The 27,827-nt window shown below is 46.0% G+C and overlaps 1 protein-coding gene across 1 annotated transcript in view; it reads right to left on the bottom strand.

Moving 5' to 3' along the window:
• The window catches only part of ATAD2B (ATPase family AAA domain containing 2B), a 714,191-nt gene that overhangs the window by 175,868 nt on the left and 510,496 nt on the right, over nucleotides 1-27,827 (bottom strand). The window contains 1 exon segment of the mRNA XM_030198808.1: nucleotides 20,053-20,187. Within this exon segment, the coding sequence (XP_030054668.1) occupies nucleotides 20,053-20,187 (135 nt within the window).

Here is a 27,827-nt window from a genome sequence, read left to right as displayed (position 1 = left end):
TTAAACTTCTATTAACTGGACCTCAATGCATCCACCCTTGGCATTTCACCTTCAGGTGAATGAGCCCTTTTATTACAAAAGAATGCCAAAGTTGTAAATGGAGCTAATCCTATTATCACTGGTCCTTTTTTTCTTTTTTCTTTATCTAGACTGATAGATAAGATATAAGATACCGGTGCAAAAAACTCTATTAAAGAGAAAAACCACTGGAAATCCTCTATCAGTCTCTGTGCAAATAACCACACACTATCAGAACAAAACACATTAATGTTTATGAACTCATCTTAAACTGTTCTTCAAATACACTAACAATAAACATTTTCCTGAGGATCCCAGCACTTCAACTACAAATCCATATACATGGCCGGATTTAGCTACCTAGGTTCCAAATGGTGGAACACAATACCAAAGATTACAAGAAGCATCACCATCTCCAGTTCACAAAAGAACTGAAAACCTACCACTTAAAAAAATTCTACACCTAATTAACTAAACCGTCAAAGAACTTTCTGCTTGCTATCTGTAAATCTCCACTTCTAGCCGTTTCTTGTTAATCACTTCCTAAAAGTAAATCATTTTGCAAAGGGAGGTATAAACAGAGCTGTCAGGAACAAAATGAGTGGCCTAGTGGTTAGGGTGGTGGACTCTGGTTCTGGGGAACTGAGGAACTGAGTTTGATTCCCACTTCAGGCACAGGCAGCTCCTTGTGACTCTGGGCAAGTCACTTAACCCTCCATTGCCCCATGTAAGCCGCATTGAGCCTGCCATGAGTGGGAAAGCGCGGGGTACAAATGTAACAAAAAAAAATGACATCCCAATGCAGAACTACCCCCAAGTACAGTGGGGGGTACAGCATTAACCCCCACAAAGAAGTCTTAATACGTCCAGATGTTAGCAACTCACTGTCCATCCTGCCTTAGAAGCGTATCAGGGCCACAATCTGTACCCTCAGGGAGTCAAGGGCAAGACTTTTATCCATTTCCTCTTATAAAAAGGATAGAACATTCAGCAAACTAGTTCACTATGCAGAAAAGTAATGGTCTTCACACAAGCATTCAAAAAGTGTCTAGACAAGCCTTCAGAAAATAGCATAGTCCTTCTGGCTCAAATGACTTCTCTGGAAGAATAAGACATAAGCCAGAAGCTATCAGGATCCTATTATAAGCAGAAGACGTGGACCTCTGGGAAGACAAAGGGGGGGGGGGGGGGGGGGTTCCATTAGGAACCCAATCATATTCACATACCAGGGATGCCACAGCCAATCCAGGGCCAGCAGAATCATCAGAACATGTATTGTTCCCCACTCACACTGGTGGTGAACACAGGTTGGACTTAGTTCTCTCTCGGTCCTCTTCCCAACTTCCAATGTCTCCTCCCCGATCCCTTGGACAGATCATTTCCTCATTTCATTCTCTCCTCCCTTACCAGGATGTCTTTGCAACTCACAGATCCAGATCCTGCCTTCCTCTGATGACTATAACTGACTGGACCCCATGCCACTCTCTTCATTCTTTTCTGCATTTATCCCAGATTTTCTGTCATTACCACTCCATGACCAGGTCATGCAATGGGACTCTACACTCTGATCCTAGCATGGACGCTGCCCTTCCCTAACTTCCCCACCAACCCCCCCCCCCCCCCCGAAGACACGTAAGCCTTGATTTTACACTGACTTAAAGATTCTCAAGCAGCACTTTTGGCAAGCTGAGTGATGTTGGCATAGATTGCAGTCAGCTGCTAATTTGATGAAGTTCAGTCCCGGGGGGGCCTGCATAACAGGAAGCCTCGAGACAGGTGGAGACCCCTCGATGCCTCACTGTTCTCAACACGAGTTGGTCATTCCGCAGCCATTACTTTCGCTCCCAACGTTGATGCGTCCCTTGATGTAGACGCCGCCAACCTTGGTACCGATGTTGAAGGACCGGACCGAGCCCCAAAAAGCTTCTCTCGTTGGGCCTCTTGAGACACGAGTCCGTTTCTTCATGCGAAGACACAGACTACAAGTGGCTGGGCTATGGTCGGGCCCAAGGCACTGGATACACCAGACGTGGGTATCAGTACTCGAGATGGTCTGGTTGCACTGAGTACGTTTGAAGCCGCTGAGTGTCTTCGATAATATAGAAGGAAAAACGGCTTAAGTGAAATCAAAAGACGCGATCGTGCCTGTTAAAAGAAAATAGGGCATGAAAAGAAGGGAACAACCCGGCCGCGTCGAAAAAGAAAGGAAACTTTAAAAGGGCAAAAAAATAAAGAAAACTACGGGGAAAGGGTTTTTTTAAAATGGTAAATTGTACTAAAAGAAAAGAAGAAAAGGCAAATGCTGCAAAACGAAAAAGACTCTTTCCCGGGCCTGAGAGGAGCGGGGAAAAAAACTCGATCACACCTCAACGCGGAGAAAAAATAACTGAGCGGGAACGCTCATGCTACGAACGGGAAATTGGCCGTGCACGCACACCAGAAGGCTCTGTCAAGATTTTTAAATACTTTGCTTGCAAAAATGCCGGTTCCCGGGCAACCTGCTTGTCCTCAGAGAAGCTTTGTTATATTATTGGTTCATTTTGCAGTCTGTTCTTGGAGGGTGAGTTGTGGGGTTCAGGAGGGAGGATTCCCATGTTGACCCTAGCCTATTTGTTGTGTTGGACACTGTGGGTAGATGGGGTTTGGTGGGGTTGTAATAGTTATGGGGCTGGTGGGGGTTTTTTTGTATGACGGTCAGGGGTTTGGAAGGCTAGTTTGTTTGGTTTTTTTTTTTTTTTTGGGGGGGGGGGGGTTGGTTTGCTGTTTGAGTTGGGGGATTTCTCCAGACAGAATCGTGCAGGCGGCTGCGGTACAGTATATCTTGATGATGGGTTTGGGGACTGCTCACTGGGACGGTCCTCCAATTAGTATACCTCATTGGCTTAAGCTATCATATGGTTTAGAACATGTGAAGGTGCTTAAATTGGTTTCCTGGAATGTTAATGGGGTGTCTTCGCCCATTAAGCAACAAAAAATTCTGCAAACTCTGAATCCCCAAAAAGCAGATATTGTATTTTTACAAGAGACCCACTTGTCCTCTGTGGAGCACACCAAATTTAAATGCTGGTGGGTAGGGCAATTGGAGTCATCAGCTGTGAATCGTAAGGCAGGTATCCTGGTCCTTTTTCGGAGGGGTCTGGATGCAGTATTGCATCAGTCATGGAGGGATCCTCAGGGCAGATTTCTACTTATTAAGGCTTCTATTAACAAAAGACCTTTATTACTTTGCAATGTGTATGGCCCTAATGTCTATGATCATAGCTGGGTGAAGTGTCTTATGTACACAGTGGCGGACCTGGTAGACTTACCAATTATTATGGGGGGTGACTTTAATACGGTCCATGAGCCCACTCTAGATAGATCTCGAGGCCCAGGGGCAGATGGGGGGTCTCCCACCAAGGGTATCCCCCTACTGTGCTCTAGCTTAGATCTCTTGGATGTCTGGAGGACTCTGCAACCTTTAGATCAGGATTATACACATCTGTCCAGGGCTCATGGAATGCAAGCTAGAATTGATTATTGGTTTCTTTCCACTGGGTTGTTCTCCTCGGTGCTAGAGGCTGAGAAGGAAGATCTTGGCCTAGTCCTCCTTCAGACGGAAGGCGAAAGATAGAGAAATTGTGAGATTAGAAAAACAGTTGATTCTTGCCTGTAGGCAATATGGGAAGAACTCAACCCCGCAAAGTCGAACTTCTTTGCTCACTCTTCAAACATCTCTTAACGAGCTTCTGCATGAAAGGGCGATGATGTCGGTAAAATATTACAACTATCAACTATATCTTCAAGGGAACAAAGAAGGGAAGCTCATGTCTAACTTGATCAAGCAGTGAGGGGGATCTTGTGCTATTTTTCAGGAAGATAGGGGGATGGATTATTGGTTCGGACAGTTCGGGAGATAGCAGATGTTTTTCAATAGTATCACCAAAAACTGTATGGCTGCCTGCAAGGGATATCCCTAGATAGCGATATATACTTGGACAGCTTAGAGTTACCTTGTTTGGAGGAGAGAGAGTTAAACAAACTTAATGCTCCAATAACAGAAGAGGAAGTGGCTCTGGCAATCGAACAGAGTGCCTTACTTAAGACGCCAGGGCCAGACGGCTTTAGAGTGGAGTTCTACAAGCTTTTGTCCCCTTCTATTATTTCCACTCTGCAGTCTTTTTTGTTTTTTACTCAATTTGTGACACAGGGGGACCTACCGCAGTCTCTTTAGTTGGCTCAAACTGTCTTGCTGTTAAAGCCTGGGAGGCTATTGGGCTGTGAGTTGCCATTTTCCCCAGCAGCATTATTACTGGATAAATATGAAGCTTTTCGTATGCATAATCGGTCACAGGTATTGTTTTTCTCTATAAAGCAGGGATTATGGGTAAACGATCTATCCTTGGTGTGTGGGTAGGGGAAGAGGTCCCTTCCTTTTAGGCCTGGAGAAATCGTATGCATGCATTGATGCTTTTGGAGTGACGACATGCTCGGTGTTCGCCCACGTGTTTAAAACTCTTTTTTTTGCAGACAGGAATGTGTATATTTGGTCCCTTCCGCATAGGGCCAGGAGCCTGATTCTAAATTCCTTCTGATTGGGTGCTTCCTTGTAGGACGTAATGAGACACCCCAGTGGATGGTAGTGCGTCTAACTGGAGACGTGCTGCATGCGCCTCAGCTTTGTCATGACCTCCCCCCCCCCCCCTTTTTTTTTGTGTGTTTCAGGGATGGGGTTCTGGTGGGGATATATTTTCTAAGGAAATATGATGGCGGATTCATTCTCTTTCTAAAAAAATTTAATACGTTTCATATTGATCATATTGTATACTAGTAAAAAAGGCCCGTTACTGGAACGAATGAAACGGGCGCTAGCAAGGTTTTCCTGGGAGTGTGTATGTTTGAGAGAGAGAGCCAGAGTGAGACTGTCTGTGTGACAGTGTGTGAGAATGAGAGTGTGTGGCAGCGCCCCCTCCCCTGTTCCTAATGCCCCTCACCCCATTCCCTCCCCTCCTTTTCCTCCTCCTTCCCACACTTTGGGTTCCTTAAGGCTTTCAAAAGTCTATGTACCCCCGTGGCCCTAACGCCCAGTATCCGGATACCCCACCGCTTTCCTCCTCACCCCTCCCCCAAGATGTAACACTTTCACGTCCTTCATTTTAAAAAAAAAAGTGTCCTATCTACCCTATGTCCAAATGCCCGGCATTCAGATTGTGTTCCTTTCGTAAATTTTCATTTCTTTCATTCATTCAGAACTTGCCTCCCCCCCCCACCCTGCCCCCGAACACTTTCGGTTCCTTCAGTCTTTTAAAACTCTGCTATGTACCCTGTGTGCTAATGGCCAGCATTGAGATTGTTTTCCTGTCCCAAATTTGCATGTCTTTCAGTCGTTCACAACTCCCCCCCCCCCCCCTTCTCCAGTTTAACACTTTTGTTTCCTTCAGTCTTTTATATTTAAATCTCTTTATTAATTTCATATTTAAACAAAGATACTTCTCTTTGAATTGATACATCCATTTCAAACATCAAAGTGAAACACATAGAAAATCATTACTACAATAATATTAACCTTGAGAAATGGAATTATAGTCCACTAATAAGGATGGGAGATTCAAGATGGTTTATAGGCCAAAGGAAGTTAGCAAAACAATAAGTAGGTTAAAGAAGTACTAGCAGCGGTTCCTAAATATTCTCGGGATTCAACGTTTGGATTAAAGCCTGGTTCTTCTTCTTATCAAGGAAGGACCGCAATTGTTCAGGTTCAAAGAATATATATTTTTCCTCCTTGAATATCAACATACATTTACACGGAAATCATAGCTGGAAAACCGCCCCAGTAGCAAGAGATTCCTGTTTCATGTCCAGGAATTTCTTTCGTCTCTGTTGCGTCCATCTTGCAATATCTGGAAATATAGAGACCTTGCTTCCTTTAAAAACCGGATGAATGTTTTTAAAGTAAAGTCTCATTAAAGATTCTTTATCTTGTAGGAAAACAAATGTTACTATCAAGGTTGCTCTAGTCTCTGTATTATCCATTGATTGCTCCAATAGATTAGTTAAATCCAGCTTCTCAGGTGAATTAACTTTAGGAATATCCTGTTGTGGGGAAGTTTTTATTTCCAGGTAATGAATTTTTTGTAGTGGGGGTAAAAATTGCTCTGGGTATTTAAATACCTCTTTCAAGAATTTTGCAAACATATCCTTGGGAGTGACAAATTTAGACTTCGGAAAATTTAGCAGTCTTACATTCAGGTTTCTTGATTGATTTTCAAGGTTCTCTAGTTTCCTATGGATTAGTATTCGATCCCCTGAGGTTAAGGCTTGATGTTGAGAAATTTTTCCTATTTGTCCTTCCAAGTCAGTTTGCTTTCTCAACAGCCCTTCAGTTTGAGTTTTTAAAGAATTTATCTGCGTTGCATTATTCAGGGAGACTGTAATAAATGAGGTACAAACCTTGTGAAGAGATTCCAGAGCCGTCCATATCGTCTCCAGTGAAACCTCTTGGGGTTTAACCAGGGGCTGCATCGCCAAAGCACAAGAAGTAATTTCTTCTTGTGTAGTTGTTAAAGGCGGTTCCTCCACGGTTTCCCCCTCTGTAGTTCCGGGCGTTCGCTGGGTTCCCTGAGCCAGCCCAAAGAGTGTATCAGGCGTCGCAATTACCCCGGGAGCGCACCACTCCTTCGACTCCGCTCTACATTCGGCAGTCGGAACAGCGCTTCCGGGTGCATGCAGAGGCGTCGGGGTCAACGGTCCCAGCGGGCTGAGCGAAAGATCGCTCTCCTGAGCAGGGCTCTTCCTTTCCCCGCTAATAGAAACACCCGCAGTTGGAGTGGAAACCAAAAATGCTGATAAAGACTGCTGCCCAGGCAAGGAAGGGATCTGCTTCGGGAGGGGTGGTCCCCTCGGCTTCCCTTTCCTTTTCGGCATTATTCCTGTAGAAAAAAGTACTTTTCAAAGTAAACCTCGGGAGCGTCTTAATCGCACGTCCTGCTAGGTCGCCATCTTGAATCCCTTCCTTCAGTCTTTTAAAACTCTCCTATCTACCCTGTGTCCTAATGGCCAGCATTCAGATTGTTTTCCTTTCCCAAATGTTCATGTCTTTCAGTCATTCAGAACTCCCCCCTCCCCCCATTTAACACTTTCAGTTCCTTCAGTCTTTTAAAACTCTCCTATCAACCCTGTGTCCTAATAGCCAGCACTCAGATTGTTTTGCTTTGCCAAATTGTCTGTCACTGAGGTCAGTGCGTGCCTGCCTAGCAGACCACTTCCGGCAGGCACGGGCCCAGGCACATCCTGTTGGAGGTGAGAATTATTATATAGGATTGTGTTTTGTCATGCTTATGTGGTTGTATTGGAACTGTCATCAATAAAAAATTGTTGAATCTAAAACAGTAGGATAGTCTTTACAAAATCTGTAACTAGGAATGAGATAAAGGAAAAGAAATCTCGACTCTCACTTGTGGAGGAACATCTGTGCTTTCATTTGCCATATTTAACTCATGACTATAAAACTTCCTTAGAATGCATCCGTAGATACAATATAGCGGTATCCTGCGTCACCACAATATAATGAAAACAAAACTATTTATGGTAGCAGAATAACACTAATGGATAAAACTACATTTCCTTAGTCCTGTTCTCAGGAATATTTTATTTAAACAAAAATTACTATTTCTGAGGGCTCCATAAGTCCACTAAATCCCTATCACTGGAACTATACATGAGTAAAAGTGCAAAAAGACATAATAGTGCACCAGGGGAACTACAATTATATACATATTAATTTCCAAAGGAAAAGTGTATAAAGTATGCTGTAGTAATCTGCCCCAGGTAAATGAAGGCAGGTGCTAAACCTGCTAATACTGGAACCAAAAAATGAGCACTAAAAAACAGAGTCCATTTGGGTTTCTAAGTGTGCAGTGACTCTAGAATACAGATTTCAAAAAGGTGTGCTTAAAAGTGGAGAAAACCCTCAGAAACCTGGGACAAACTGTCGCAGGTTTAGAGCGAGGTTACCGACATCACAAGTAACACACGCCCAGATTCTATCATAGGGTAACCGACATCACAAGTAACACACGCCCAGATTCTATCATAGGGGCGTGTGTTACTTGTGATGTCGGTACCCTATGATAGAATCTGGGCGTGTGTTACTTGTGATGTCGGTAACCTCGCTCTAAACCTGCGACAGTTTGTCCCAGGTTTCTGAGGGTTTTCTCCACTTTTAAGCACACCTTTTTGAAATCTGTATTCTAGAGTCACTGCACACTTTGTATCACATTACGAGCCTCAGACTCTAGACAATACTGCAGCACGGCAATCTTTTCCATTTGGGTTTCTGCCAGATACTTGTGATCTGGCTTGGCCACTGTTGGAAACAGGAAACTGGGCTAGATATACCATTGGTCTGAGTATGAGTACTCTTATATTCTCATGTTAAGAAAATAAGCACGGACACATTATGAAAGATCGAACGTACATCAAGCCCAGTATTCTGTTTCCAACAGTATCCAATACAGGTCACAAGCACATGCAAAGATCCCAGAACTGTAAAACAGATTTCATGCTGCTTATCCTAGAAATAAGTAGTGGATTTTCCCAAGTCCATCTTAATAATGGCTTACAGACTTTCCTTTTAGGAATTTAGCCAAATCTTTTTTAAACCCTGCTAACTGCTTATACCACATTTTCTGGCAATGAATTCTAGAATTTAATTCCTCAATGTGTAAAGAAATATTTTCTCTGGTTTTAAATTTACTACTAGCTTCAGTGCATGTCCCGTAGTCCTGGTATTTTATGAAAAAGTAAACAAGCGATTCACCTCTATCTGTTTCACTCCACTCAGTATTTTATAGACCTCAATCATATCTCCACTCAGCTGCCTCTCCTCCAATTACCACTTTAGCCTTTTCTCATAGGGACATCGTCCCATCCACTTTATCATTTTCGTAGCCCTTCTTTGTACCTTTTCAAATTCCGCTATATGTTTGAGATGCAGTGACCAGAACTGCACATAGTGTTTGAGGTGTGAACGTACTATGGAGCAAAACAAAGGCAATATAACATTCTCTTTTTTTTTTTTTTTAATTTCCATTCCTTTCTTAATACGCCTAACATTCTATTTGCTTTCTTAGCCACTGCTGCGCACTAAGCAGAGAGTTTCAACGTATCATCAACAATGATATCTAGATCCTTTTCCTGGATGGTGACTCCTAATGTGGAACCTTGCATCACACAGCTATAGTTTGGGGTCCTCTTTCCCACATGCATCACTTTGCACTTCCTCACATTAAATATCATCTGCCATATGGATGCCCAGTCTCCCAGTCTCGTAAGGTCCTCTTGCAATTTTTCACAATCCTCTTATGAATCAACAACTTTGAATAACTTTGTGTTATCAGCAAATTTAATTTCCTCACTAGTTAATCCCTTCTCTAGATCATTTATGAATGTTGAAAAGTAGTGGCCCCAACACAGACCCCTAGGGAAACCCACTATCTACTCTTCTCCATTGAGAATTCTGACCATTTAACTCTATCTGTTTTTAAAATCTTTTAACCAGTTTTAATCCACAGTAGGCACATTACTGTCTATTCCATGACTTTCTAATTTCTTCAGGAGTCTTTCATGAGGTATTTTGTCAAATGTCTTTTGAAAATCCAGATACACAATATTGACCAGTTCATGTTTATTCACTTTTATTCACCCCTTCAAAGAAATGTAGTAGATTGGTGATGCAAGATTTCCTTTCATTAAATTCATATTGGTTTTATCTCATTAATCCATGTTTATTTATGTACTCTGTAATTTTGTTCTTTATAAGTGTCGGTATTAGCTGAGAAGCTGGTGTGGATGCAGCCTAAGTTGTAGCTGGTGCAGGTGTAGGAAATCTAGAAGGCCTTGAAGGCTCTCAATGTGAAATTAACTGCAGAGATGGAGAGTGGTCACTGTGGCATGGATGCTTCCCATGCATCAAAGTCATGGATGCAGGGGAGGTGTGAGACGAATGCCTTGAGTGAGAGTGATGGCAATGCTTCTTAGGCTCTTTTCACTGCAGGTCCCTCAATACTTGAAGAACCAACAAGGAGGATGTAGAGTCCTGGCGTGAACGTGGCATTGAGTCCGATGCAGCACCATCGCAGAGCTGTATGGGTGCAATCGATGTTGATGCAGGTTCTGCGTCTTTGACTGAATCTACTGCCATACTTGATGCCGAAGTCGATGCAGAACCAAAGTTTTTTGACCATGGATTCTGCGGGCTGCATATGCTGACAGAGGTTACAGTGAATAGCTCAATGGTCTGCACCTAGGCACTTAACATTCTAATTATGGGGGTCTTTGCCTGAAAAGAGAAGATACTTACGTGTGGCAGGTATTCTCCAAGGACAGCAGGCTGATTGTTCTCACATGTGGGTCGACGTCCGCGTCGGCCCAGGAAACGGCAAAATTTTCCAAGAAAAAATATAAAAACTTTGCCAGAGTCTTCTGGTGCACGAATCGCAAGCACCGCGCATGTGCAGACGACTTACCACCCGTCGTGCGTGCCCCTTTAGTTTAAACAAAAAGCATACAAATGTAGTAGTAGTAGGTGGGCGGGTTTGAGAGAACAATCAGCCTGCTGACCTCGGAGAATACTTGCTACAGGTAAGTATCTTCACTTTCTCTGAGGTCAAGCAGGCTGCTTGCTCTCACATGTGGGATATCCCTAGCATCCAGGCTCACTCAAAACAATGAACATTGGTCAATTGGGCCTTGCAACGGCGAGGACGTAACAAAGATTGACCTGAAACTATAAACAACTAACTAAAAGTGCAGCCTGGAACAGAATAAAAAAGGGCCTAGGGGGTGGAGTTGGATTCTAAACCCCGAACAGATTATGTAACACTGACTGCCCAAACCGACTGTCGCGTCGGGTATCCTGTTGAAGGCAGTAGAGAGATGTGAATGTGTGGACTGAAGACCACGTTGCAGCCTTGGAAATCTCTTCAATGGAAGCTGACTTTAAATGAGCCACTGACGCAGCCATGGCTCTAACATTATCAGTCGTGACATGGCCTTCAAGAGTCAGCCCAACTCGGGCATAAGTGAAGGAAATGCAATCCGCAAGCCAATTTGAGATTGTGTGTTTTCCGATGGCGACTTACCTCCTGTTGGGATCGAAAGAAACAAACAATTGGGCAGACTGTCTGAAGGGCTTCTTCCGCTCCACGTAAAAGGCCAATGCTCTCTTGCAGTCCAAGGTGTGCAAACTGTTTTTGCCAGGGTGGGTATGAGGATGGGGAAAAAATGTTGAAAGACAATTGACTGGTTCAGATGGAAGTCCGACAACCTTCGGCAGGAACTTAGGGTGTGTGCGGAGGACTGACTACTCTATTGTGATGAAACCTAGTATAAGGTGCAACCACTACTAAGGCTTGAAGCTCACTGACCCTACGAGCTGAAGTAACAGCCACCAAGAAAATGACCTTCCAGGTCAAGTACTTCAGATAGCAGGAATTCAGAGGCTCGAAAGGAGCTTTCATCAGCTGAGTGAGAATGACGTTGAGATCCCATGACACAGGTGGAGGTTTGACAGGGGGCTTTGACAAAAGCAAACCTCTCATGAAGCGAACAACTAAAGGCTGTCCAGAGATAGGCTTACCCTCTACACGGCGATGATAAGCACTAATCGCACTAAGATGAACCCTTACGGAGTTGGTCTTGAGACCAGACTCTGATAAGTGTAGGATGGGGAGACACCCTCTGAAAGACCAAAGGAGGAGAATTCTAAGCTTTCAACATCCAGGCCATGAGAACCAGAGACTGGAGGTTAGGATGTAGAAGCGACCCCTCGTTCTGGGTGATGAGGGTTGGAAAACATTCCAATCGCCACGGTTCCTTGGAGGACAACTCCAGAAGAAGAGTGAACCAAATATGACACGGCCAGAAGGGTGCAATCAGAATCATGGTTCCGCAGTCTTGCTGGAGTTTCAACAGTCTTCCCTACTAGAGATATGGGAGGATACGCATACAGAAGGCCTGCTCCCCAATGTAGGAGAAAGGCAAGCTGATTTGACTGAACAGCCGATCTCTGAAAGCCTTTAGAGCATTCTAAATTGCTCATCACTCCAGGAGGTTGATCTGAAGACCCTTTTCCTTAAAGGGCCAGGCTCCTTGAGTGTGAAGCCCATCTACAAGAGCTCCCCACCCCAGGAGGGATGCATCCGTCGTCAGCACTTTTTGTGGCTAAGGAATTTGGAATGGACATCCCAAGGTCAAATTGGATCGAACTGTCCACCAGTGAAGGGAATTCCGGAAGTCGGTGGACAGCTGGATCACATCCTCTAGAACCCCAGCAGCTTGAAATCACTGGGAAGCTAGGGTCTATTGAGTTGATCTCATATGTAAACGTACCATGGGAGTTACATGAACTGTGTGTGGAGGCCATGTGCCCCAGAAGTCTCAACATCTGCAGAGCTGTGATCTGTTGAGACTCTCGAACTATGGACACTAGGGACAGGAGGTTGTCTGCCCTTGCGTCGGGAAGATAAGCTCAAGCTGTCTTTGTGTTCAACAGAGCTCCAATGAATTCCAACTTTTGGACTGGGGTGAGATGGGACTTGGAATAATTGATCACAAACCCCAGTAGCTCTAGCACCTGATTAGTCACACGCATGGACTGTAAAGCGCCTGTCTCCGATGTGCTCTTCACCAGGCAATCGTCGATATAAGGGAACACATGCACTCCTAGTCTGCATAGCAACGCTGCAACTACCGCTAGTCACTTTGTAAACACTCTGGGCGCACACGCCAGACCAAAGGGTAGTACACAGTACTGAAAGTATTGTGTTCCCAGCCGAATTCGAAGATACCTCCTGCAAGGTGGAAGTATCGAGATGTATGTGTAAGCATCCTTTAAGTCCAGAGAGCATATCCAATCGTTTTCCTAAATCATGGGAAGAAGGGTGCCTAGGGAAACCATCCTGAAATTTTCTCTTACAAGAAATTTGTTCAGGGCCCTTAGGTCTAGGATGGGACGCATCCCCCCTGTCTTTTTCTGCACAAGAAAGTACCTGGAATAGAATCCAAGCCCTTCTTCCCCTGGTGGAACGGGTTCGACCGCTTGGGCCTTTAGAAGGGCGGAGAGTTACTCTGCAAGTACCTGTTTGTGCTGGGAGCTGTACGAATGAGCTCCTGGTGGGCAATTTGGAGGTTTGTATTCCAGATTGATGGTGCATCCTAACCGGACTATTTGAAGAACAAACCGGTCTGAGGTTATGATAGGCCACCTTTGGTGAAAAAATATCAACCTCCCCCCGACTGTCAAGTCGTCCGGTACAGACACTTTTACAGAGACTATGCTTAACTGGAGCTAGTCAAAAGCCCGTCCCCTGCTTTTGCTGGGGAGCAGCAGGGGCCCCAGATGCACACTGTTGACGAGAACGAGCGTGCTGGGGCTGAGTCTGGGCAGGCTGTCGCCTAGAATAGGAATAGGGACCACTCCTCTTCCCCCAAAAAAACCTCCTAGATGAGGAGGTAGTAGCAGAAGACGCCCGGCGGGAGAGAGAATCCATAGCATCATTACGCTTCTTGATCTGATCAACAAGATCCTCTACTTTGTCACCAAAAATGTTGTGCCCCCCCCCCCCCCCCTGCAAGGAACATCTGTCATTCACTGCTGGACCGAATGATCCAGGTCACAGACACGCAGCCATGAGAGTCTGTGCATCACTATACCTTGAGCAGCAATCCTGGATGCTACATCAAAAGTATCGAACTTTCGACACGCCTTCTGCTGCCTAACCACCTGGCGAAAAGGCTCGGGTTGCTTTGGAGGGAGTGCATCAACCAAGGTACATAGTTGCCTTGCCGAGTTCTGCAAGTATACGCTCGTGAAGAGCTGGTATGATTGAATTTTGGCGGCGAGCACAGCAGCCTGATACGTCTTCCTCCCAAAAGAATCAAGAGTTCTACCTTCTCTGCCTGGGGGCACCGAAGCATAGTCCCTAGTACTCCTGGCTCTCTTACAGGCAGAGTCCACCACCATAGAATTGTGGGGTAAATGAGATCTCATCAATTCAGGTTCACCGTGGATCCGATACTGGGATTCAGCTTTCTTCAGGATTAGGGGGCCAGACAGAGGGACCGACCAGTTCCGCATAAGGACTACCTTCGTTACCTTAAGTAAAGGAACTGTTAACAGCCTCTTTAGGTGGAGAAGGATAGTCCAGGACTTCTAGCATCTCAGCCCTGGGGTCATCCTCAACCTCCACAGGAAAGGGAATAGCCGTAGCCATTTCCTGGACAAGAGAGGAAAAGGATAGACTCCCCAGTGGAGATAGTCTCCTCTCTGGTGGACAGGAAAGTTCAGAGGGAATCCCATAGGACTCATCAGAAGAAAAGTACCTGGAATCTTCCTCTGACTCCCACAAACGCTCCTGTTCAGTTTCGGATAAGACCTCTCTTAAGGTACTCCGAGACTGAGCCTGCCTCGACGCCAAGGAACAACATCTTCTATGGCGATGTTGAGAGGCTGACGCCCACTCGGAATGCAGCGAAGCTTCTGCACCAACGCCGAAGGGGAGTCGACCTGGGTGGCAGCCGACGCCGATACCTTAGGCAGCAACGGGACCTTCCCCGCAGGAGAAGGGCCAGACACTGCTGCAACAGACAGTATGGAAGGCACAAGCATCCCCGACACTGAAGCTGACTGACATAGCAGTCTTTCCAAAAATTCTGGAAACAAGGCCTGGATGCGCTCGTCAAGAGTCGTCATCGAAGAAGGCTGCGGGGTCGGTGGAGCAGGCGGTGTCAGAATCTGTCGAGGCTTGGGAGCAGGTACCGGGCTGCTAGGAGACCTACGCATCGACACCTCCTGTATAGAAGGGAAATGATCCTCGCGGCGCCGACGCTTCTCGGGTGCCGATTCTCTCGACGCCCTGGAGCTCCCGGCACCGTGAGTTGAAGGAGAACGATGACGGTGCTTCTTCGCCTTCGCTTGACGCCCTTTATCGAGACTCCTCTGTAACGATGAGGAGGACATGGAATCCTCACGTCTCCTCGGGGCCGGGTCCAACGAAGGTCGGTCCCGGGGGGCCTGTATAACAGGAGGTCTCAAGGCAGGTGGAGACCCACTCAATGCCTCACTGCTCCCAGCGCGAGTTGGTCTCTCAGCAGCCATTACCTCTGCTCCAGACGTTGATGCTCCTCTCAATGTCGACGCCGCCGCCCTCGGTACCGATGTCGAAGGACCGGACCGAGCCCCAAAAAGCTTTTCTCGTTGGGCTTCTTGAGACGCTTGGGTCCGTTTCTTCATACGAAGACAGACTACAAGCGGCTGGGCTATGGTCGGGCCCAAGGCACTGGATACACCAGGCGTGGGTATCGATCGGTACCTGAGATGGTCCGGTTGCACAGAGTACAACGTTTGAAGCCGCTGGGTGTCTTCGATGACATGGAAGGAAAAATGGCTTCAGCTAAATTAAAAGACGCGATTGTGCCTTTGGAAATAAAAAAATGGCACAAAAGAAAGAGAAGAACCCGACTGCACGGTCTAAAAGCGGTTGCGTCGAAAAGAAAGAAAACTTAAAAGAGGGCTAAAACTAAGATAACTACAGGAGATTTTTTTTTTTTTTTTTTTTTAAAGATGATGAAAAAAGGAAAAGAAAAACAGGAAAATAGAAAAATAAGTTGTCAAGCTCTCGTTCCTGGGCCAAAAACGAGGAGAACTAGAAAATCCTGTCACCTCGTCACGGACAAAAAAGAACTGACGGGCGGGAAGTTGTCCGCACGATTCGCGCGCCAGAAGACTCTGGCAAAGTTTTTATATTTTTGTTTGGAAAAATTTGCCGTTCCCTGGGCCGACGCGGACATCGACCCACATGTGAGAACAAGCAGCCTGCTTGTCCTCGGAGAATAGTCCTATTACACTACATACACTTTTTAAAGCCACTTGGCACCCTCGATGACATGGACAGAAAACGGCTGATGAAAGGTCAAAAAGTTCAATGGCCCAGGGAGCTCAAGTAATCGCTTACTCGAGAAAGGTCAATGGCTCCCGGGTAGATGGAAGGTCTGAGGCACCTGGGCTGAAAAATGAAAAAAAAAAAAATCAGCTATGACAAAAACAAATAGTTATGAGGAAAATTTGACCAGAAAAGGGAAGGCATTAAAAGTGAAAAAGTTTACACGCTGAGGTGAGAACAACAATACAACTTCTGTGCTCCACAGGAAATGAAAGACTGCCAGACCCACACATGTGCGGTCGTGGCACTGCCTTAAAGAGATAAAGTAGCAGTACACTTTGGCAGTGTCTGCACCGAGCTCCATCAGAAGATGTCATTCATTTGTGTGAATATCATGCCTGCTTGTCCTCAGAGAATATACTGTACTGATTTATATGATATCATAAGATGTAACCCATTCTGGGTCCCACTATATGACAGTAATATTGGAATAAAAGAGTGGGGGGTATTGTGGAGGCAGTTTGGGTGAAAATACTGATGGACAGTTGGTTTGATGGACAGAAGAGGGAAAAAGGACAAACCTTTTAAGGGCATGTATTATAAGCCAGAGGAATAGAAGAGAATATCCTTATTGTCTAAGGCCTCCCCAGAATCTCATAGGGTTTTTATATTTTTGCTTTTCCCTTGGAAACTCAGTCATTGTCCATTTTTTATTTAGATTCAATTCAAATTCTCTGAACTATCTCACTGGAAAAAAAGAAACATGATGGCAGATAAGGGTCAAGTGGACCATCCAGTCTGCCCATCCTCCGTAACCACTAATTCTTCCTTTCCTAAGGGATCCCAAGTGCATGATTTCTTAAATTCTACGAAGTCCATGTCTCTACTACCTCCATTGGGAGACCATTCCACACATCTACCACCCTTTCTGTGAAAGAGTATTTTCTTAGATTCCTCCTAAGCCTATTTCCTCTTAACTTTATTGTATGCCCCCTCATTTCAGAGTTTTCCTTCATTTGAGGAGTGTGGTAGCCGTGTTAGTCCACTCTTAAGGTTATCAATAGAAATCAAACAAAATAAAACATGGAAAAGAAAATAAGATGGTACCTTTTTTATTGGACATAACTTAATACATTTCTTGATTAGCTTTCGAAGGTTGCCCTTCTTCGTCAGATCGGAAATAAGCAAATTTGCTTATTTCCGATCTGACGAAGAAGGGCAACCTTCGAAAACTAATCAAGGAATGTATTAAGTTATGTCCAATAAAAAAGGTATCATCTTATTTTCTTTTCCATGTTTTATTTTGTTTGATTTCTATTGATATCCTTCATTTGAAAAAGGCTCACCTCCTGTATATTAATGTCCCCGAGGTATTTAAATGTCTCTATCATATCCCTTCTCTCCTGCCTATCTTCCAGCGCATACATGTTGAGGTTCCTAAGCCTGTCCCTATATGTTTCATGACTGAGACCGCTTACCAATTTTGTAACCGCCCTCTGGACCGACTCCATCCTGCACACAGTACTCTAAATGGAGCCTCACCAGAGGGCATCATCACCTCTTTTTTCCTGCTGGTCATCCCTCTCCTCACCTGTTTGGAGACCTTAAGGTCATCAGACACAATCATCCCCAAGTCCTGCTCTTCCTTCGTACACAGAAGCACTTGACCCTGAATTTCTTAGCATTAAATTTTAGTTGCCAATTATCAGACCATTCTTCAAGCTTCACTAGATCCTTCTGCATGCCATCCATACCCTCCGGGATGTTCACCATATTACAGAGTTTGGTATCATCTGCAAAGAGACAAACCTTACCAGACAGTCCTTCCGCAATATCACTCACAAAGTGTCATGTCCCCTACCTCAACACAAGCAGCATCCTCGGGCTGCGCAGAGTCCCGTTGACACGCACACTTGACTGGCACAGCCCTGAGCCGTGTGTGTAGTTCTTCTCTGGCTGCAAGCTCCTTGATTGCTTTCCTTCCATGCACCTGGCTCTGCTCTCTCTCTGCCTGGCTTCAAGGCTCCTCGATTGCTTTGCTTCCACCCACCTGGGTCTGCTCTTCCTCTGCCTGGCTTCCCTTGCTTCTCTCCTATTGGTCTTCCGGGTCTACCTTGCCCTGCTCTTGTCCTATGGCTGTGCTCCTTCTCCCTGCTCATGTCAGATGCCAGCACTTTATCAGCTGAGCTCTTCCTGGACTCCATGTTTCGGCTTCTACTTTGGTAGGTGTTACTTGCTCAATAGTTTGCTTCTTCTCTACTTTGTCCCTCATTGCTGACTTTGCCTGTACCTGGATTACTCTCTTGCCTGCTGCCTGCCTATTGACTTTACCTGTACCTGGATTACTCTCTTGACCTGCTGCCTATTGACTTTACCTGTGCCTGGATTACTCTCTTGACCTGCTGCCTGCCTGGCCGATACATTCACCACCCTACTTCCAGCTCCGTCTCGTAGGTCCTGCAGGCCGCCCGCACCTAGAGGCTCAACCTCTGGGGAATGGCTGTCAGCGCAGGTGAAACCTGGGGTTGTCTGGCCACCAAGCAGAACCTGGTCCGAGTACTAGGCTCAGCAGTGCTCTTCTTCGTACAATAACTCACAAGTCTGACACAAAGATGTAAAAAAAAGAGCCAGCCCGAAGACTGATAACATCCCTTTCCTCAAAGCAACCTCCATTTATCACTACCCTCTGTCTCCTCAAAGAAACCTCCATTTATCACTACCCTCTGTCTCCTTCAATTTAACCAATTTTTAACCCAGTTAGTCACTTCAGGTCCCATACCGAGGGCACTCAGTTTATTTATGTCATCTGTACAGAACTGTGTCAAAGGCTTTGCTAAAAACCAAGTACACCACATCTAGCACCCCTCCCACATCCAACTGTTTGATCACCCAGTCAAAGAAATCAATCAGGATTGTCTGACATGACCTGCCTAGTGAAACCATGATGCCTCAGGTCCTGCAGTCCATTCAATTCTAGAAACCTCAGAATCCTCTGCTTTAGAAGTGTTCCCATTAGTTTGCTCACCACTGAGGTCAGACTGACAGGTCTGTAATTTCCAACTTTACTTCCGCTCTCGTACAGAGGGACCACATTCATCCTTCTCCAGTCCTCTGGGACCACTCCTGACTCTAAGGAAGCATTGAAGAGGTCAGACAGTGGAGCCACCAGAACCTCTCCAAGTTCCTTGAGCACACTTGGATGTATCCCATCAGGCCCCATCGCTTTGTCTACTTTTAGTTTAGATAGCTCTTCACAAACACAGTCTTCTAAGAATCGGTCCCGGTCTACCATACACCCATCCCCATTTGCATTTGTTTTTTGTGGTCCTACGCCCGGCCTTTCATTCATGAACACAGAGCAGAAATAACTGTTAAGCAGTTCAGCTTTATCCTTATTAGCTTCTAGATATTCTTCCCCCTCAGCTTTGAGCCTCACAGTGCTATTATGGCACTTCCTCCTGTCATTTATATATCTGAAAAATCTCGTGTCCCTCAATTTTACCGTATAGCTAGCTTTTCTTCCATTTGTCTCTTTGCATTCCTGACAGCTTTTCCAGCTTCTTTAAGCTTTTCTAGGTATTCTCGCCTGTCCTCCTCTTTCGGAGTTGTCTTGTAACGTATGAAGGCTAACTTTCTTTCCCTTACTTCAGCTACTATGTTCGAGAACCAGAGCGGCTTTCTTTTCCTCTTAATTTTCTAACATAAAGGTTCGTCTTTAAAATAGCTCCTTTCAGTTTTGCCCACTGCTGTTTTACTTCCTTCAGCTGTTCCCACCCAACTAACTCTTTCCTGAGAAATTCCCCCATTTCGGCTTAGAAATCTAGGACCTTAATCTCGAATATGCCCTCTCCTCCTTTAATATTAATCCACACCATTTGGTGTTCACTTGATGCCAAATGATCTTCCAACAGAAAATACACTACAGTCTGGATGTCGATTTGTGGATTATTTTTAGCAATATTATTATAAGAGAAATGAAAAAATAAAAATGATCACACAGCATTATCATGGATACCACCACAAGCAAATGCCTCTCAGTAGCACCATTCTCAATAACAATGGTTGAATTATCATCACAAAAATATATTTTTCCTTTTTAATCTGTTTTACTTACCAGCTTGTTTCTTTTTTGAGGGCGGCACTGCCGCTTGATTGAGAATCAAGTCTTGGAAAAATTTCAATTTGTCTTCTTCATTAGGCCTCTCAATATAAAACACTTCCTCATACTGGACCCTAAAATATATTTAACCTAAAGGGAAAACAATGTAATAATAAGTTTGCAATTTGCAGAAGCTATTCATACACTCACTGTACAGAGGTATTAAATTGTACAGAGAACGACTGCATATCACAAAGACGACTGTTTTCTCTCTCTATTCCAGTTTAATTAGGAAATTGATGGATTATATGCAAGTAAGAGGAAAAAATGTGGTCTATCCATTGCTTCATTACACTCACTGAGATGCAATGAAAATTAAAGATATGCATTTACTAAAGCAGTTCCCAAATTGTAGGTCATAACCCCAAATAAAGTCACAAAACTTTCATTTTAAGGTCACAATTATGCCACCATCTTACAAAAAACAAACAAAAAAAGGCAGGCCAGCAATGCTATTGGGCCATGTTCATGTGGCAGTTCAGAAGGAGGCAGGAACTGGGCATGGAACAGAAGCATGGCAGGAAAGAAGGTTAGTAAAAGGTTGGAGTCACATGAATTTGAGTAGTAAAATAGGGTTGTGTTGGTGAAAAGATTGGGAAATACTGATTTACAAAAAACATAAGCCAAGTGGTACAAAATGTATTTACATGTGCTACAACAATATATAATACTGTTAACTGCCAGTACTGTAAAAGGAGTAAACAAGGAAAGCACAGCAGCACATTTGAGCATACATTTCCACAAAAAATTTTTGGAGAAGGCCGTCTGGCGGGAGGACTATGGTGGGTTTTTTTTCAACGGTATGAAGAGTGCTGCGTATAAGTAGGGAGGAGAATACAAGGGGATGGTTTGCATGTATGGAGAAGTAGACTAATTTGAATTGATATATGTATGTGTGCATGGGGGGCTAGAAGCTGTGTTTGGGGATGTGGAGTGTGTTTGGAGGGTAAAGCTTGAGAGAGAGCGAGAGACCAGATTTGTGAAGGAAATGAAGATACATACCTGTAGCAGGTATTCTCCGAGGACAGCAGGATCAATATTCTTACACATGGGTCGTCACCCGCGACGGCCCAGGAGACAAGAATTAGTCAAAAAGTTAGAACTTTCAAGAAGCAACACCGCGCAGGGCAAGACACTCTGCACATGCGTGAGCAGCTTCCCGCCCAAGACACAAGTGTGTCCTTTCAGTTAGTAAAAAGCAAAATATATATACAAGAGGAACAACACCAAGGGGAGGAGGGAGGGTTGTAAGAATATTGAGCCTGCTATCCTCTGAGAATACCTGCTACAGGTATGTATCTTCATTTTCTCCAAGCACAAGCAGGCTCAATATTCTTACACATGGGGTATCCCTAGCCCCCAGGCCTAGGAGGGTGGGCCTAGGAGGGTGGAGTTGGATTCTAAACCCCGAACAGATTCTGCAGCACCGACTGCCCAAACCGATGTTGCGTCGGGTATCTTGCTGAAGGCAGTAGTGAGATGTGAATGTGTGGACTGATGACCACATCGCAGCCTTGCAAATCTCTTCAATGGAGGCTGACTTTAAGTGAGCCACTGACGCAGCCATGGCTCTAACATTGTGAGCCGTGACATGGCGCTCCAAAGTCAGCCCAGCTTGGGCATAAGTGAAGAAAATGCAATCTGCTAGCCAATTGGAGATGGTGCGTTTTCAGATGGCAACTCCCATCCTATTGGGATTAAAAGAAACAAACAGCTGGGTGGACTGTCGATAGGGCTCTGTCCGCTCCACGTAAAAAGCCAATGCTCTCTTTACAGTCCAAGGTGTGCAACTTGTCTTCACCAGGGCGGGTATGTGGACGGGGAAAATATGTTGGCAAGACAATTGACTGGTTCAGATGGAACGCCGACACTACCTTTGGCAAGAACTTAGGGTGAGTGCGGAGGACTACTCTGTTATGGTGAAATTTGATATAAGGTGCATGCACTGACTCTGCGAGCTGACGTAACAGCCACCAAGAAAATGACCTTCCAGGTCAAGTACTTCAGATGACAGGAATTCAATGGCTCAAAAGGAGCTTTTATCAGCTGGGTGAGAACGACATTGAGATCCCATGACACTGGTGGAGGTTTGACAGGGGGCTTTGACAAAAGCAAACCTCTCATGAAGCGAACAACTAAAGGCTGTCCAGAGATAGGCTGACCTTCTACACGTTGATGGTAAGCACTGATTGCACTAAGGTGAACTCTAACGGAGTTGGTCTTGAGATCAGACTCTGATAAGTGTAGAAGGTATTCAAGCAGGACTTGTGTAGGACAAGAAAAAGGATCTAGGGTGTTGCTGTCACACCAGACGGCAAACCTCCTCCATTTAAAAGAATACACTTTTTTGTGGAATTTTTTTCAGGAAGCAAACAAGACTCGGGAGACACCCTGTGAAAGGCCTAAAGAGGCAACTTTTAAGATCTCAACATCTAGGCCGTGAGAGCCAGAGACTGGAGGTTGGGATGCAGAAGCGACCCCTTGTTCTTAGTGATGAGGGTCGGAAAACAGTTCAATCTCCATGGTTCTTTGGAGGACAACTCCAGAAGAAGAGGAAACCAGATCTGACGGGGCCAGAAAGGAGCAATCAGAATCATGGTTTCCCGATCTTGCCTGAGTTTCAGCAGAGTTTTCCCTACTAAACGTATGGGAGGATACGCATACAGAAGGCCTGTCCCCCAATGTAGGAGAAAAGCATCTGATGCTAGTCTGTCATGGGCCTGAAGCCTGGAACAGAACTGAGGGACTTTGTGATTGGTCTGAGTGGCAAAAAGATCCACCGAGGGGGTGCCCCACGCTTGGAAGATCTTGCGGACAACGTCCATGTTCAATGACCACTTGTGAGGTTGCATTATCCTGCTCAGTCTGTCGACCAGACTGTTGTTTACGCCTGCCAGATACGTGGCCTAGAGAAACATACCGTGGTGGTGAACCCAAAGTCACATCCTGACGGCTTCCTGACACAGAAGATGAGAACCGGAGCCCCCACCCCTGCTTGTTGGTGTAATACATAGCAACCTGATTGTCTGTCTGAATTAGAATTTGATTGGACAGCCAATCTCTGAAAGCCTTGAGAGCGTTCCAGATTGCTTGTAATTCCAGGAAATTGATCTGAAGATACTTCTCCTGAAAGGACCAAGCTTCCTGAGTGTGAAGTCCATCTACATGAGCTCCCCACCGCAGGAGGGATGCAACCGTCATCAGCACGTTTTGTGGCTGAGGAATTTGGAATGGACGTCCCAAGGTCAAATTGGATCGAATGGTCCACTGAAGAGAACTGCAAAAGTCAATGGAAAGATGGATGACATCCTCTAGATCCCCTGTGGGCTGCCACCACTAGGAAGCTAGGGTCCATTGAGCTGATATGTAGGCGTGCCAAGGGAGTTACATGAACTGTGGAAGCCATGTGTCCTGTGTCCTAAGAGTCTCAACATCTGCCGAGCTGTGATCCATTGAGACGCTCGAGCTGAGGACACTAGGGCCAGGAGATTGTCTGCCCTTGCCTGGGGAAGATAAGCTCGAAACGTTCGAGTGTCCAACAGAGTTCCGATGAACTTCAGTAGCTCCAGCATTTGAATAGTCATCCGCATGGACTGTAGAACTCCTGCCTCTGAAGTGCTCTTCACCAGCTAATCGTCGAGATAAGGGAACACATGCACTCCCAGTCTGCGTAGCGATGCTGCGACAACTGCCAAGCACTTTGTCAAGACCCTGGGCGAAGATGCGAGGACAGTACTGAAAGTGCTGAGTTCCCAACCGAAATCGAAGGTACTTCCTGTGAGCTGGAAGTATCGAGATGTGAGTGTAAGCATCCTTTAAGTCCAGAGAGCATAGCCAATCGTTTTCCTGAATCATGGGAAGAAGGGTGCCCAGGGAAACCATCCTGAACTTTTCTCGAACTAGGAATCTGTTCAGGGCCCTTAGGTCTAGGATGGGACCCATCCCCCCTGTTTTCTTTTGCACAAGGAAGTACCTGGAATAGAATCCCAGCCCTTCTTCCCCTGGTGGAACGGGTTCGACCGCATTGGCCTTTAGAAGGGCGGAGAGTTCCTCTGCAAGTACCTGCTTGTGTTGGGAACTGAAGGACTGAGCTCCCGGTGGACAATCTGGAGGCTTGGATGCCAGATTGAGTGTGTATCCTAACCGGACTATTTGAAGAACCCACTGGTCGGAGGTGATAAGCGCCACCTTTGGTGAAAAAATATCAACCTCCCCCCGACAGGCAAGCCGCCCGGTACGGACACTTTTACTGCAGCTTTGCTGCACTGGAGCCAGTCAAAAATCCATCCCTTTCTTTTGCTGGGGAGCGCTAGGGGCCTTAGGCACACAGCGTTGATGAGAACGTGCATGCTGGGGCTGAGCCTGAAACGGATGCCGGGAAGCAGGAGTGTATCTACGCCTGTTGTAGGAATAGGGGGCACTCCTTCTCCCTCCAAAAAACCTCCTAGAAGAGGAGGCAGTAACAGAAGACGTCCAGTGGGAGAGAGAATCCATGGCATCACGATGCTTTTTCATCTGATCTAACATGTCCTCTACTTTTTCTCCAAACAGATTATCCTCCCCCCCCCCCCCAAGGAACATCCGCCATTCGCTGCTGAGTCTTCTGATCCAGGTCAGAGACACGCAGCCATGAGAGTCTGCGCATCACTATACCTTGAGCAGCTACTCGGGATGCAACATCAAAAGTGTCGTAAGACCCCCTGGCCAGGAATTTGCGACACGCCTTCTGCTGCCTGACCACCTGGTGAAAAGGTTCAGCATGCTCTGGAGGAAGTGCTTCAACTAAACTGGACAGTTGCCTCACCGAGTTCCGTAAGTGAATGCTCGTGTAGAGCTGGTAAGTCTGGATCTTGGTGGCGAGCATAGCGGCCTGATACGTTCGTCTCTCAAAAGAGTCCAAGGTCCTGAACTATCTGCCTGGGGGCGCCGAGGCATAGTCTCTAGTACTCTTGGCTCTTCTGAGAGCAGAGTCCACCACCTTGGAATCGTGAAGAAGTTGGGCCTTCACCATTACAGGCTCTCCATGGACTCTGTACTGGAACTCGGACTTCTTGGGGACCACTGGATTAGAAAGAGGGCAACACCAATTCCGCATCAGCACTTCCCTAAGTGTATTATGCAGAAGGGCCGTTGCAACCTCAGCAGGTGGAGAAGGATAATCCAGGACCTCGAGCATCTCAGCCCTGGGCTCGTCCACAACCTCCATAGGGAATGGAATGTCCTTAGACATTTCCTGTACAAAGAATTAGAAAGTAGACTCTCAGGTGGAGACAGCCGCACTTCAATTGGTGGAGTAGGATCAGAGGGAAGCCCACAGGACTCCTCCTCCGAAAAGTACCTGGAGTCTTCTTCTTCTCCCCACGAATGCTCCCTCTTCGGTATCGGACAGAAGCTCCCTAAGACCTGCCCGAACCCGAGCCTGCCTCGATGTCGAGGATAGACGACCTTGTGGGGGATGTTGAGAAGTCCCTGCCTGGACTCCGGTGAAGCTTCCTCCAACAACGTCGAGGGGGAGTCGACCCGGGTGGCAACCGGCTCCGGTACGGCAAGCAGCACCGAGGGCAGGGACCATCTTACAATCGATGGCCCAGATACCATCTCTGCAGTCGGTATGGGAGGTGCAAGCATCCCTGACACCGAGGCAGACTGACGAAGCAAACCTTCCAGAAGCTCTGGAAAAAGGGCCCGGGTGCGATCGTCGAGAGCTTCCATTGGAAAAGGCTGGGGGGCCGGTGCAGGAGTCGGTGCCAGAATCTGAGGGGGCTCAAGAGCCGGTACCAGGCTGCCGGATGACCGACAAATCGGCACCTCCTGAATGGAGGGTGAGCGACCCTCTCAGCGCAGATGCTTCTCGGGTGCTGACTCCTTCGGCTCCCCGGAGCTCTTGGTACCATGTCTGGAGGGAGATCGATGATGGTGCTTCTTCACCTTCGCTCGACGCCCGTCATCGAGACTCCTCGGTACCGACGAGGACGTGGAATTCTCACACCTCCTTGGGGCCGGGTCCGACAAAAGGTTGGTGCCGGGGGGCCTGCACAGCAGAAGGTCTCAAGGTAGGTAGAGACCCACTCGATGCCTCGCTGCTCCCAGCTCAATGTAGTCTTTTGGTAGCCATTACCTGGACTCTCGGTGTCGCTGCTTCCCTCGACGTTGACGACCTCGGTACCGATGTCGATGCAGACGTCGAAGGACCAGACCGATCAGAAAAAAGTCTCTTGCGCTGCGCCTCTCGAGCCACCTGGGTCCTTTTCTTCATCAACTTACACAGCTGCTGGAAGATGATCAGGCCCAAAACACTGGAGGCACCACGCGTGGGGGTCGGTACCCGAGATGGTCCGGTTGCAGCGAGTACAGCGTTTGAAGCCGCTGGGAGTCTTCGATGACATGGGTGGGAAAATAGCGTCCACGAAATCAAAAGACTCGATGGTGCCAAATAAAAAGGCACAAAAGAGGGAAAAAAGATGTGGCCGAGCAGCCTAAAGGCGGCCGCAACGAAAAATGAAGAAAACTTCCAAACGGGAAACTATTTGTTTTTTTGTTTTTAAGAGAATAGCTAGCGAAGGAAAAAGGGGTAGCGAAAACACCAAAAAAACACCAGTCTCCTGGACCAAAATCGAACAGCTCAAAAAATCGTGACTGTCCAAGTCGCGGATAAAGAAAAGCTGAAGGGACATGCTCGTGTCTTAGGTGGGAAGCTGCTCACGCATGCACAATGCGTCTTGCCCTGCGCAACGTCACTTCTTGAAAGTTCAAACTTTTTGACTAATTCCCTTCTCCTGGGCCGTCGCGGGCTGTGTAAGAATATTGAGCCTGCTTGTCCTCGGAGAATATAGGGTTAAATCATAAGAGGATTGTGAAAAACTACAAGAGGACCTTACAAGACTGGTAGACTGGACAACCAAATGGCAGGTGATGTTTAATGTGAGCAAGTGCAAAGTGATGCATGTGGGAAAGAGGAACCCAAATAATAGCTAAGTGAGACAAGGTTCCTTGACCTGGATTGGCTGCTGTCAGGGACAGGATACTGGGCTCGATAGACCTTTGGTCTTTTCCTAGTATGGCATTACTTATGTACATTAGGAATCAACATCCACAAAAACGAACTAGGTGTCATCACTGATGATATGTTGAAACCCTCTGCTGTGTGTAGTGGCGGCTAAGAATGCAAATAGAATGTTAGGAATTATTAGGATAGAAATCGAAAACAAAATAATGTTATAGTGCTTTTGCATCGCTCCATGGTGGAACCACATTGTGTGCAATTCTGGTAATCGAATCTCAAAAAAGATATAGTGCCATTAGAAAAGATACAGAGAAGGGCAATGAAAATGATAAAGGGGATGGGACGACTTCCCTATGAGGAAAGGCTCAAACAGTTAGGGCTCTTCAGCTTGAAGAAGAGATGGATGAGGGGAGTCTATAAAATAATGAGTGGAGTGGACAAGTAGAAGTAAATCGCTTGTTTACTTCTTTCCAAAATACTACAACTAGGGGGCACAAACAGGAGAAAATATTTCTTCACTCAATGTGTAATTAAACCCTGGAACTCGATACTACTACTACTATTTAGCATTTATATAGCGCTACAAAGCGTACGCAGCTGTCAGAGAACGTGGTAAAAAGCATTTAGCTTAGCAGGGTTTAAAAAAGGTTTGGATAATTTCCTAAAAGAAAAGTCCATAAGCCATTATTAAGATGGACTTGGGAAAATCCACTGCTTACTTCTAAGA

Source organism: Microcaecilia unicolor, chromosome 3 (genome assembly GCF_901765095.1).
Source record: "Microcaecilia unicolor chromosome 3, aMicUni1.1, whole genome shotgun sequence".
Lineage (NCBI taxonomy): Eukaryota > Metazoa > Chordata > Amphibia > Gymnophiona > Siphonopidae > Microcaecilia > Microcaecilia unicolor.
The sequence above is the reverse complement of the archived record's forward strand: the minus strand, read 5'-3'. Positions and strand labels throughout refer to the sequence as shown.